This window comes from Python bivittatus, unplaced genomic scaffold (assembly GCF_059951505.1).
Source record: "Python bivittatus isolate LINGU-HERP-01145 unplaced genomic scaffold, Pbiv_v1 ctg000850_np1212, whole genome shotgun sequence".
Lineage (NCBI taxonomy): Eukaryota > Metazoa > Chordata > Lepidosauria > Squamata > Pythonidae > Python > Python bivittatus.
This window is the reverse complement of record NW_028277112.1, coordinates 3124230-3138366: the sequence shown is the minus strand read 5'-3', so window position 1 is coordinate 3138366 and position 14137 is coordinate 3124230. Positions and strand designations below refer to the sequence as shown.

Here is a 14137-nt window from a genome sequence, read left to right as displayed (position 1 = left end):
TGGGACCACTGACACAGCATTAAAGACTGCTCATAATAATGGGTATTAAAATGCTGGGATAATTAATTAGCGCATAATAATACTAGTCAGGCATTTCTTTCAATAATGGAAACGAGCATGGGGACAGAGCACCTGAACCTACTTGAATTTTCTACAGTCTTTCATTTCAAGCACTGCAAATAAAACTCAGTATGGATGAATTTTGTTAGTCATTAGATAAACTGATAACCTATTATAATAATAATACTTTAGCCCCACCTTTCCTTAAGTCATAGCTATAACTATTTCATTGGTGTCAACTCACCCGTTTGTGTAGACGTTCTGCTTCCTCTTGATACGCAGCAAGCTGTTGTTTCCATTGTTTCACATTGGCAGTGGACTCAAGGAGAGCTGCTGTCAGCTTGGCATTGTTGCCCTTCAGCGTAGCAAGTTCCGCCTCCCAGTGCTTGCTGATTGCCGAACTAAGGACAAAATGAGAGCTGTCACAGTAACGGGGATCATGGCATCCCTCAGATATCACTTATCCCTTTTTTAATGGATGACTACAATGTACAGTATAACATTCTCTACATCATATTGCTTTTCAGTCTGGACAGGTAATGTGGTGGTGTGGACACTTTTTAAGGCCAATAGTTAAAGGTATAAAGGGTTTACCTCTTTGAAACATATGTTATCAACATGCTGGAAAGGAAAGGAACATTTATTCAGACATATTTCAAGCAGAAAGATCATAAATACATGCCTACATGTGCTCTTTGTATATTATAACACATGTCTGTATTTGCATTATATGTTTGGATCAGTGCTCTGCTATAGATGTTGTTGAAGAAACAGTTCTAGACTTTTCTGTCTCCACTGCAGTGTGGAATCTCATTTGCTTGAACTAAAGATATTTGTTGTTTTGAATGTGTTCCTTGTCTTATAGTTCAAGTAGAGAGACCGGACCTTTAGAAGCTGTTTCACAGGCCTAGTAAGAATGATTTGCATTGAGAAACTATTTCAATGCATCCATGTACAGATTAAAGATTTAAATGAATGTTGGCTAAAAATAAAGTTCTTCTGTCTGTTGCAAATACTGAAGTTGCGTCTGAAGGGGAAGGGCCTTCTCTGGCTTGACATCTAATTTAGGAATACTGTGCATAAGGATTTTTCATCATATAACTGGCAGATATTTGTTTTAGTAGATCAAGTTTTATCCAGTGCCTATATTTCATTTGCTAAACCAGTCATTTTTGGGAGTTCTTGGTGCTCTCTGAGCTTGGTTATTTGCTTGCAGGTGTTTCATTATCTAACTAGGTAACACCATCAGTGTGAGTATGGGGTTTTCTGCCTGTTTATAGACCAGAACATATCCCCTCAGCAGCCAACACTCGGAGAAGCAGGGATCAACACCAGACAGACAAATCAGGCAGAAAACAATACTCTAATCAAGAAACCACCAAAGAGGAAACCACACCCTTACTATAAATAGACAACAAACCCCACACTCATTTGCACTGATAATTTTACCTAATAATAAAATGCCTGCAAGCAAACAACCCAGTTCAGACAGCACCAAGAATTCCACAGTTCAACCTGGAGTCAGGTTCAACCCAGAGCTATTTTCTTCTATTGCAGTCATTTTTTGATGTGTGTGTGTGTGTGTGTGTGTGTGTGTGTGAGAGAGAGAGAGAGAGAGAGAGAGAGAGAGAGAGAGAGAGAGAGAGAGATTATAGTCACCTTGTTGTTAGTTCTCCTGACAGTAGATAAGGACCTAGATATTTTCATATGAATTGAGTAATCCACTTTGAGAAAGTAATACAGGTAGTCCTCCCTGACTGACAGTGATTGGGACCAGAACTCCATTGCTAAGCAACACCATTTGCAACCGCCTGCTGTCTTCTCCATTGACTTTGCTTGTCGGAAGCTGGCAGTGAAGGTTGGAAATGGCAATCATGTGACCGTGGGGATGCTGCGACAGCCACAACTGTGAGGACCAGTTTTAAGTACACCTCGTTCAGCGCCATCATAAGTTTGAACAGTTACTGGATGAGTGGTCATTCAGCAAGGACTACCTGTATGCCAGTGTTAAATGAGGCACATGAATTTTAACAATACTTTTGTTAATATTGAAAAGCTCCCACTATTCAATGATTTTTAGAAACTTCTAAGAAAGGATTAGAAGTTTCCAGGTGTTCAGGAAGCATTATCCTGAATAAGCTGTTTGCCTTCATGTCAGTAACTGGTTGAGATTTCCTTGTGACCAATTCAGGTGTAGATTATTTACTCCCAGAGGTGTCATAAGATTCAATATGTATTTCCTGATTGACTGGAATTGTTTTCTTAGCCAAGGAGAAAATAGTTTAAAAGCAACAGAAAATTTAAGAAAACAATGAAAAAAATCAGTAGTAGATATTTGAGGTAAACATTTTGGCTCCTCAAAACCATTTTCAAAATCAATGATCAACAAACCTAGCAAATAAAACTGTTGTGCTATTTCCCCATTTTGTTCTGGAGCTTACATTTTGAATTGTCACATTGTGCTGGTTAATGACTGCAATATGTTATTTCCTTTCTGAATTGTCACGTTTATAGACATCCTTCTTAGCTGCTCAACAAAAAGACCTGTGAATTATGAGGTTCTGTCACTACATGGTGTGTATCTCCTAGCTGGTGGAATGTGGGCAACAGTATTTGAAATATAGCTGCAATATATAGAAGTCTATAGTTTGTTAAGCTAAGGCTATTGTACATATTAAAGATCACTGTAAATAGAGAAAAACTGCATGTCTGAAAAGTTCCTGTCCTCTTTTCCCACCCTCTGTCAGGAAGGAGTGTCACAACTGGCCTAACTAAAGCTGGTAACCTGGGGCTCTTCTTCATGACCTGCTAAGAGCAAAAGGGTAGTCACACTGAGAGGGCTTGAATGGACGATATCACTCTGGGCTTGCCCCTATCTGATGATGATGATGATGATGATGATGATGATGATGATAGGTGGATGATGTCATTCTGGGCTTGCCTGCAATTGTGCTTTTCTTCACTCCTTCAAAAGTGGGGCTTTTGACTGGCACTGACATGAACCCACCCATGCAGTTTTTCTGTTGTGCTTGAATTTGATTCAGGCAATGTATGTCCTCCTATTGGTCACTATACAGACCTCTCTGATCACTGGTTGCTGCCATTCCTAGCCATTTTGGGGAAGTCTGAATCCAAGGAGGGGAACATACCCATATAACGCCTGAATCTGTCCTTTGCACTCTACAGTGCTGATCTCAGGCATTACATAGGTTCTCGTTATATTTCTAATAACTGATGCAGTGAAGTACCAGTTCAATGCTTCCTATTTACACATGCAATTGGGGTACCAATGGTTAGGGCAAGTGATGGCTGGTAAGAGATGACTGGAGAAACCACTGGACCTCTACCACCCTTTCCCTCAATGGATTGGTAAAACTAATTTTTTTATATAAGTTTACAAGTAGACCAATGAAAGAAATACGGACTTTTTAAAGATGAGATTCTGCCAGTCACCTTCTTCAAGTCCAAGTGATAGGAAGAAAGGTAAAATGGATTTGTTGTTTTTTCCACCAGTCTTGTAGTGCATGTGCCAAATGGGAAGGACAGAAATCACACTCTTTCTCAGGCATGGTGGGGTAGGGTAAAAAAAATCCACCAATCAGAAGCTGTGGTAACCATTATCCAGACAGAATATCTGGCTGGCATCATTGCCAAAGCTGAAAAATGGACTGAAATTCAGGCTGAAATTTCTGAAGTTAGTTTCATTTCCAGCCAGTTCCAGCTCAGGAGTCAAGCAATTTAACACTGCTGCTGTGTGGAAGAGCCCTTGGTCTGTACTTTCTCTGTCTTACTAAACGTGTTAGATGAAATCCTTCATTGACCAAAGCCATGACAGGAAGTAGAAGTCAATACCTTTGGGCCAATCTGGTGACAAAAATGGTGTATGGAAAATTGCAACTTGAAGCAAAATTTGTGCAGTATAGCTTTTTGCCAGATAGGGAGTTTTCAGACTAGATTTTTGCTCTTCAGCAGCAGATCATTGAGAAATTATCTGAGAGGAAGAAAGTTGACTATACATTGGAAATATGGACTGTTTTCAACTATGGACTTGAATTATGGACTGCTTTCAACAAATATGGCCTTGACGGTTGGTTGCAAAAGGCAGTAATAGCAGTATATAATGGAAGTAAAGCATGCATGAGAATAGGAGGAATGTATGAGCAGTTCAATATGAGTGATGTCCCCTTGATTGCTTAATGGCTTAATGTGGCAACATTATAAGAGTGCTGGTTGGGAGCGTGATAGCGCATTTAGTTTTATTTGCAGATGATGCTGTCTGGTTTGCTGAGAACCTGATATTATGAATGGTAGATGCAATGAGGAGTATGATCTGAAAATTAATGCATTTATGCTGGTCTTTGACCATAACAAAGATTTGATTTGATTTAATGCATCAAATACCAAATTAATAATGACACAGAAAGTAGAGAGAGCAATTGCAATTTATACATAATCAGAAAAAAGTAGAGGAAGTAAATGAATGTGATAGAACATTGATAGAACATTTCCAAGAGAGGGGGAAAACAGAAGAATATTGTGCATATGCTGGTAAAAAGATTATGGTGACTATATAATCTGCCACAAGGAAAGAATCTTTGTTGAAAGAAACAAAAATAGCTGTGTATGAGACCGTCCTTCTTCCTACTTTGTCATATGGAGATGAGAGTTGGGGATGTCAAAGGAAAAGAAGTAGATTGAATGAAATAGGGTTGGGTTATTCAGAAATGTGTATGGTAAAACAAGAAGGTATAGAATCAAGAATAAATGGGTAATGAATTAATGTGGATTTAATACAAAAGTGAATTACCAATATGAAAGAAGTATGTTGCGGTAGTTTGGTGATATTGAGAGAATGAACAATTGCAAGTGAAGAGTGAATGGATGAAGGAAAAGACAGGGAAAGTTGTGGTTTCCTTGTCTTTTAAAGAATTCTTCAAGAAGAGAGACATCAGGACTAAAGATAAAATATGAAGTGGTGAAAGGGAAGTGATGGAAACAAGAGTGGTTGACAAGGATCAAAAAGTATGGAGCGGTACAGTTAATGGTATTGATGTAAACTTGATTTCCTTTTCTTTTCTGATAACATGGGGGTTTTGTTTACTATTTCTTACTCTTTTCTTTTTTGCAAAATATTGCATGCCCCAAAAGACAGTAATATAATGAGCATATTGAAATGGATTCCTATTCCTACAGGAATTCCATTTTCCTGTAGCTTTCACATTTTCATTTTGATTTTATGTATGTGTGCATATGGCTTGCCACCCAAAATCAATAGGTTGGATTTAAAACTGTAACAAACCTTTCTGCCTCTCTTTCCAACACCCATATGTATCAGAAAGCCTTTGGAGAATGTGGGTATGGAAGAGTGGATACGGTTCTCAAGTAGCTCATTCCAAATTGGGTGGAGGAATACTCATACAGATGGCTCCACTAAAGTTTTGGCAATTCTTCTTTCACTAGAGTTGATATGTACCATTTGCCCTATAATCCAAAATGTCTCCATCCACCAATATTGGGGGGCAGGGGGGCTTGGTGTAAATTAAATGTCGCTACATTCTTTCTCTTATCTCATGACTTGAATATTCATTCTTATCCATTTTCTGTACTTTGCAGAATTTTGCTTATCCTGGAAGGGGACTGGCATGATGAGTAGGTACGGCATGTATGCATGTTGTCTGGAGGGATAAGTGACAATATGGGAAAAAAGGAAGGAGAGACTGGTAACATTAGCAGAATCCACCCAACATTTATGCACTCCTTTTCCTTCATCATCACCACCAGCTGCAAGAGGCTTCAGAGCTTTTTATAGGCTTTTATCTAAAGCTGCTACCTCCTTGACTTCACTGTACTTCAATCCTTTTCCCCCTCCACATATCAGGGTCCTTCCTTTATGCTAGTCTCCTCAAGTTCTTGCTTTTCCTCTTTCAATCTATTTTAACCTGCTTGTTTAACCTACTTTAACCATTTGCCATCTACATTACTTCTTTTCTTTATGCTTGTCTAGGCTGTTTGATACATCCTCACTTACTCTCTCCCCATGTTTGACCAATAGCATACAGTAGCTCTTGTCTTTATCCCTGAAGGGTCAGTTCACTGCATTTTGGAGGGTATGACATTGAAGTAATTCTGGTTCAACTGGCCTCCAGATCATTATAATCTGCTCATTTATTCCTTTGCTGTATTTTTGGAATAATCCTGTAAGGAAGATTGTTACCTCTATATTACAAATTGGGAGAAGGCTGCTGAGGAAGAAAGGGTTCTATCACAATAGGTATGTAATTAAAATGTGAGGCTTCTGTCCAGTTTCTGACGCTTCAAACTTATGCACCTTGACTTTGGAGAAAGCCCGTTGAACTAATCTATTAGCAACTATACCATACCATACCTAAAGTGTATTTACAGTTGTGTGAAAAAGAAAGTACACCCTCTTTGAGTTCTATGGTTTTACATATCAGGACATAATAAAAATCATCTGGTCCTTAGCAGTTCTCAAAAATAGGTAAATACAACCCCAGATGAACAACAACACATGACATATTACACCATGTCATCATTTATTTTACAAAAAGAAAGCCAAAATGGAGAAGCCATGTGTGAAAAACTAAGTACACCCTTGCTGCTTCCATAGGTATGAAGAGGCTAAGTAGCAGCCAGGTGCTGCTAATCAAATGCCCTTGATCAATTCATCATCAGCAAGTGTGACTACCTCTATAAAAGCCGAAGTTTTAGGAGTTTGCTGGTCTTGAGTATAGAGGTGTGTGTTAACACAATGCCAAAGAGTAAAGACATCAGCAATGATCTTAGAGAAGCAATTGTTGCTGCCCATCAATCTGGGAAGGGTTATAAGGCCATTTCCAAACAATTTAAAGTCCATCATTCTACAGTGAGGAAGATTATTCACAAGTGGAAAACATTCAAGACAGTTGCCAATCTTCCCAGGAGTGGACATCCCAGTAAATTCACCCCAAGGACAGACCATGCAATGCTCAGTGAAATTGCAAAAAATCCAAGAGTTACATCTCAGACTCTACAGGCCTCAGTTAGCATGTTAAATGTTAAAGTTCCTGACAGTACAATTAGAAAAAGACTGAACAACTATGGTTTGTTTGGAAGGGTTGCCAGGAGAAAGCCTCTTCTCTCTAAAAAGAACATGGCAGCATGGCTTAGGTTTGCAAAGTTGCATCTGAACAAATCAGAAGACTTCTGGAACACTGTCCTTTGGACAGATGAGACCAAAGTGGAGATGTCTGGCCATAATGCACAGTGCCACGTTTGGCAAAACCCAAACACAGCACATCAACAAAAACATCTCATACCAACCATCAAGCACGGTGGTGGAGGGGTGATGATTTGGGCTTGTTTTGCAGCCACAGGACCTGGGCACCTTGCAGTCATTGAGTCGACCATGAACTCCTCTGTATACCGAAGTACTCTAGAATCAAATGTGAGGCCATCTGTCCGACAGCTAAAGCTTGACCAACATTGGGTCATGCAACAAGACAATGATCCCAAGCACACCAGCAAATCTACAACAGATTGGCTGAAAAAGAAAAGAATCAAGGTGTTGCAATGGCCTGGTCAAAGTCCAGACCTCAACCCAATTGAAATGCTGTGGCAGGACCTCAAGAGAGCTGTGCATAAACAAATGCCCGCAAACCTCAATGAACTGAAGCAATGTTGCAAAGAAGAGTGGGCCAAAATTCCTCCACAAAGATGTGAGAGACTGATAAAGTCATACAGGAAACAATTACTTCAAGTTATTGCTGCTAAAGGTGGTTCTACAAGCTATGGAATCATAAAGTGTACTTAGTTTTTCACACATGGCTTCTCCATTTTGGCTTTCTTTTTGTAAAATAAATGACGACATGGTGTAATATGTCATGTGTTGTTGTTCATCTGGGGTTGTATTTACCTACTTTTGAGAACTGCTAAGGACCAGATGATTTTTATTATGTCCTGGTACGTAAAACCATAGAACTCAAAGAGGGTGTACTTTCTTTTTCACACAACTGTATGTTAAAACTATTTTTCTCAGACTAGATTATTACTACATAGTGATTATTGCTGTAAGTTAAATTTATAGACCACCTAAACAGGGAATGGACTAATACTGAGTAGCTTTTTTTTCCTTTCTATTTTCCAACTGCTGTTTCTTCTCTACAAGGCCTTTTGAGGTCCCTGCCTCTTACTACTTAATCTAAACCATTCTAAACTGAGACTCCTATATCTTCATTTCCAAGGATGGTTCCAGAGAGTCATTCTACCACATTCACACTATTTTCCTGAAAGGTCCATCTATAATCCTCCTATGTCTTTCCCATCAGTTCTTTATCTTCTTTCTTTCCCTATGTTATGAAAGAACAAGATGAAACAGCTGACCCACAACTTTTGACAGTAATCTCAAGAATCCTCTATTTAGAAGCAACTCATATCTACTAGGACCATTTACAATTTAGCTTACTAGTTCTCTATTTTCTTTAAAGTCTGATTCTATATGATACCCTCTCAACAATAAAGGGACTTTTCATTCTTCTTCCAGAAAGTAGAAAGCTTGGATGTTCTCTTACCAAGTTTACATGTAAACTAAAAAATGTTTGCTAAAATTTCCATATTTCACAACAGCCCAGAAAATGTCCGACAAATTAAAAGAAGCCAATGCCTATGGCTTACTAGTTCTATTTTCCTGGGATACTGTTTTTGGAGCACAGAATGGAGATCTATATAGTTCATGATACAAGAGCAAGTCTAAGAAAGATGTTTTTCACAATGCATTTAGAACATATTTTGAATGAACAAATGTCTAAAGTCTACATCTGTTTATAAACAGATCTTGCTTGATAATGAAGATGATCATTGAGGCATAATGTTGGTATATATCTGCAGAAATGAGTTTGTGCCTAAAAAATACTGGATTTTAATTTGCCTATATACCATGACATAGTACAAACATGTCAAGATGGCTTTCCTTAATGTATGGAGTTTTGGTATGGAAAAGGAGTCTGTGAACAGATAATAGAACATGTTTAAGTATATTGTTGCTGTCTGCGCTATATATTTCATTAGACAAATGAAAGGCATTTTTTAAAATATATTTTTATTTAGTATCACGATACAGGTAGTCCTCACAACTGGTCATTAATGACAGTTCAAAGTTACGACAGCCTTGGAAAAGTACTTCACGACCTGTACTCGCATTTACAACCATCGCAAACTGTCACACACATCCTGTGGTCACGTGATCGTGATTTGTAATATTTTTATGATGGTCATAAAGTGAATCACTGCAGTCGTTAAGTGAATTCTGGCAAAAAAATCCACTGGGGAAGCTGGATTCGCTTAACAACCATGTGATTCGCTTAACAGCCACCTGATTCACTTAACAACCATGGAGATTCGCTTTACACCCATCATAAAAATGGTCATAAAACTTGGTCCTGTCACATGGTGATTTGCTTAACAACCGCTCTGCTTAATGACCAATTTTCCAGTCCCTATTGTGGTCATTACGTGAGGACTACCCGTAACTGCATTTCTACTTTCTTAGAAGGTAAACAAGATTTACATTTATTTCTCTTTCAGTTCTGGTGTAAGTCACAACCAGAACCATAGAACTAATTCTAAACAAGGCTGCAGTAGCCACTGACAAGCTAGACAGTATCACACGAGCCAAAACATGCGTGTAGATATACCACTTAACAAATTTGCTGTTGATAACAACCTCAGAGGACAAAAACATGATTCACAAATGCCTCTGACAGGCTTGAATCCTGGACCAAATCTAAGAGAGTGATCTTAAACTCCTGCAGCCGGAAAGAACTGTAAGAATTGTTTTGGCAGTACTGTGTGTGAGAAGAATCTAGAGGAAGGAGTAGACCACCAGAGGAACATGAGGAAGCAGTGTGATGAGCATCTAAAAAGGCCAATGCAATTTTGGATTGCATTAACAGAAGCACTGCATTCAGAACATGGGGCATAATAGTTCTAGCATGTTCTGTGCTGATTAGTTGCATTTGAAGTACTGTGACTAGTTCTGGGCAACCCACTAATTTGGACCAAAAGCTGGAGTAGGTTTACAGCAGAGCTACCAGGAAGATAAAGGATCTGGAAATCAAGCTCAATGAGGAATATTTAAAGGAGCTCAGCATGTTTAGCTTACAAAAGAGTAGACTAAGAGGAGATTTGACAGCAATCTATAAATATCTAAAAAATTGTCATGTAAAACTGAGAGGATAAGGCAATCTGGGCTATATATTAGAAGAAATTCCCTGACAATATGAGCTGTTAAGCAATGAAACCAACAACAATGGTGGATGCCCCGTATCTGAAGGAGGCATCAAACCAAGGTGTGTGGCCATCTGTCAGGGATGGAGCTATGCTGAGCAGAAAATTATTACTTGTTATTACTTGTAAGGTCCCTTCCAACTCATACATTCTATGGTTCTATGATAGGTATAACTGAATTCCTGGAAAATCTCTTTTAAATTAATTTTCTCCCTAGAATTTCCAAATAAACTATTACTCATGTTGAATGTTACAATTTATCTACAGCACTGTAAACCATTATATGCATTTATGGGTGTTTGCATCATAAACACAACATACCTTCTCTCAGCTATATCAAATTGGACACTTCCAAATAAGCCAAACTAGAGCGATATTACCACTGCAAGAGAATACTCACAATTGGATGGCAGCTATGTGATTGTGATCAAGAGTAAAATCGGGACAATGACGACTCTCCTTGAAGCTGATGTTCTATTACTATTATTAGTACGATATTGCAAGCAGTGACTTAAGAATCATTTAAACTTACTGGATAATATCTTTAATGCCAGTAGAGAAAAAAGTCAAATGCTGTCTTTCTGCTAGTCGATAGCATTATATACAATTCCAACAAAATTATTTAAGCATTCCCTACAACAGTAATTTAGTATAGAGAAATTAATATTACTTTTGCTTTTAAAAAATGGTAAAAATCAAGGCTGTGCAAACTGTTTGGAGGAGCACTTCAAAAGTGACTGAAGTGCCCTACTGCACCCCACTGCTTAAGAGGCATCACATCCTATCAGACTCCATGTGGCAGCTTCGAGTGTTTCCCCCATCAGCCACTTACGGAGCAATGCTGCTGAAAGTGTTTTCTGTGCCCACACACATGTTCAGGCAATGGAAGGAGCTCTTTGAAGGAGCTCCACTGAATTTTGGACAAAATGCAGTGCCGTAATGCATCAAGCAGTGGGTTCAAGGGAGTGATCAGTCACCTCATCCTAACAGATATGAGAAAACCAACCACAGTCTCTTTACTACAGTTTCCTAGATCTTCATTTTACTTCCTTGAAAACTAGCTTCAAAGAATGTCTGCATTCACAAATGATGGCATGGCTGGTATATATTGATGAAGATTCTCAGTCATCCAGGTGGAATTATCTGGAGGTTGAGTCATGGCAACTGGACTTCTTTTCTTTTGGTTTGATACGTTTTGCTGCTTGTCCAAGCAGCTTCTTCAGTCTAGAAAGTTGGTTGGGGGGACCCCATAAATGTCTTCCAGGGTGGCTGCGTTTCTCACTAACATGATGGGCTCGTTGAAGGGACAACAGGAGATGTAATTAGTAGAGTCTTTGGGATGTGGATGTCTTGCTCCTAATCCCTCACTCATCCCCAAGTGGGTCGTTAAGTGCTGCCTCCCTGGTGAACTCGTGAAGTGGCTTGAAAATTTGAAATTTGAAAAGACAGCAAGGAAGGTGGCAGACTACAGAAACCACCTACGCTTCTACCTCCGATGCAGACAACAGAGCCTCATCCCAACAAGCTTACACCTGCAATCCACTATCAAGGATCACAGAGCAGACAAGATCCTACAGAAGGCACAAGAACATCTTCTTAATGAAAGAATAAGACAGGTCCGCTTCACCATTGATGCCCTGCAACACAACGCTGATCACCTTCACAGAAATTAACTGCTACCCTACCTAACCCAGTCCTGGACAGAGTATTTCAGTTTGTTAACAAAACACAGCTAGCCCAACACCACAAAGTGAAGGAAAGACAAACCAAGAAATCTGACATCCTTCTCTCCTGCAGCAAGCAGAAACAAAGAGCTGAAGAACTCGCTGGGAGGAATAACAAGGACGAGACAACAGAGGACAAAAAGAACATGTGGGTGAAGAACCTCTCAGACAGGAAACTCACCTAGTCAGAGAGAGATGCCCTAGCCAAAGGCCTCAACTTTGCCATCACTCCCAAGTATGTTCCTGTGGTGGAGTTCATCAAAACCACAGAATCTGCCATCTGCAACAACAATCTACCCATTGAAGAAGCAAAACAACTCTGGCTGAAAATCTCCACAGTACTAACCGGTGCCCAACCTCCTCCACCCAACCTTACCACCCAAGAGAGGAGAGCCCTGACAGCCCTCAGCAAAGATGAAACCATTACCATCCTGCCAGCAAACAAAGGAAGATGCACAGCTGTCCTGACCTCTGCAGACTACCACAATAAAATTAATTCACTCTTGGATGACCACCACACATGAAAAACTGAAAAGAGACCCCCACCAGCAATTATAAGAAAAAGGTGATAGACAGCTTGAAACAATTGGAACAAGAGGGCGCCATCGATAGGGCAACCTACCACCGCCTGTATCCTGGAGAAGCCATCCCTGCTTCTACGGACTCCCTAAGATCCACAAGGAAGGAGCACCCCTCAGACCCATTATCAGCAGCATTAATTCAGCAACATATAATATTGCTAAACACCTTGCCACCATACTAGCACCTCTGGTTGGACACACTGACCACCACATTCATAATTCTGAAGAATTTGCTTCTAAAGTTGTTTGTTGTTGTTTAGTCGTTAAGTCGTGTCCGACTCTTCGTGACCCCATGAACCATATTGCGCCAGGCCTTCCTGTCCTTCACTGCCTCCCTGAGTTTGCTCAGTTTCATGCTCATTGCTTCAGTGATGCTATCTAACCATCTCATCCTCTGCCGTCCTCTTCTCCTTTTGCCTTCAATCTTTCCCAGCATCAGGGTCTTCTCCAAAGAGATCTCTCTTCGCATTAGGTGGCCAAAATATCTGAGCTTGAGCTTCATTATCGATCCTTCCAATGAGCAATCAGGGTTGATTTCCTTTAAGATTGACTGGTTTGACCTCCTAGCAGTCCAGGGGACTCTTAAGAGTCTTCTCCAGCACCACAGTTCAAAGGCATCAATTCTTCGGCGCTCGGCCTTTTTTATGGTCCAGCTCTCACAGCCATACATTACTACTGGAAAAACCATAGCTTTGACTATGCGGATCTTTGTCGGCAAGGTGACGTCTCTGCTTTTTAATATGCTATCTAGGCTTGCCATAGCTTTCCTCCCAAGGAGCAAGCGTCTTTTAATTTCATGGCTGCAGTCTCCGTCTGCGGTGATCTTGGAGCCCAAATAAATGAAGTCTGTTACTGCTTCCATTTCTACCCCTTCTATTTCCCAGGAATTGATGGGTCCAGATGCCATGATCTTAGTTTTTTTAATGTTGAGTTTCAAGCCAGCTTTTGCACTCTCCTCTTTCACCCTCATCAAGAGGCTCTTTAGTTCTTCTTCACTTTCTGCCATTAGGGTGGTATCGTCCGCATATCTGAGGTTGTTGATGATTCTCCCTGCAATCTTAATTCCGGCTTGTGATTCTTCCAGCCTGGCATTTCTCATGATGTACTCTGCATATAGGTTAAATAAGCAGGGTGACAGTATACAGCCTTGTCGTACACCTTTCCCTATTTTGAACCAATCGGTTGTTCCATGACCGGTTCTAACTGTTGCTTCTTGGCCCGCATACAGATTTCTCAGGAGACAGGTAAGGTGGTCTGGTATTTCCATCTCTTTAAGAATTTGCCACAGTTTGTTGTGATCCACACAATCAAAGGCTTTTGCATAGTCAATGAAGCAGAAGTAGATATTTTTCTGGAACTCTCGTGCTTTCTCCATGATCCAGCGAATGTTGGCGATTTGATCTCTAGTTCCTCTGCCTCTTCGAAACCCAGCTTGTACATCCGGTAGTTCTCGGTTCATATATTGCTGAAGTCTAGCTTGTAGGATTTTGA

The 14137-nt window shown here is 40.0% G+C and overlaps 1 protein-coding gene across 2 annotated transcripts in view; it reads right to left on the bottom strand.

Moving 5' to 3' along the window:
- Positions 1–14137, bottom strand: part of HOMER1 (homer scaffold protein 1) — a 76048-nt gene that overhangs the window by 15048 nt on the left and 46863 nt on the right. For both annotated transcript variants that reach the window (XM_088130083.1, XM_088130082.1), the window contains one exon: positions 305–461. In XM_088130083.1, coding sequence (XP_087986209.1) covers positions 305–461 — 157 coding nt within the window. The remainder of the gene's footprint in view (positions 1–304; positions 462–14137) is intronic.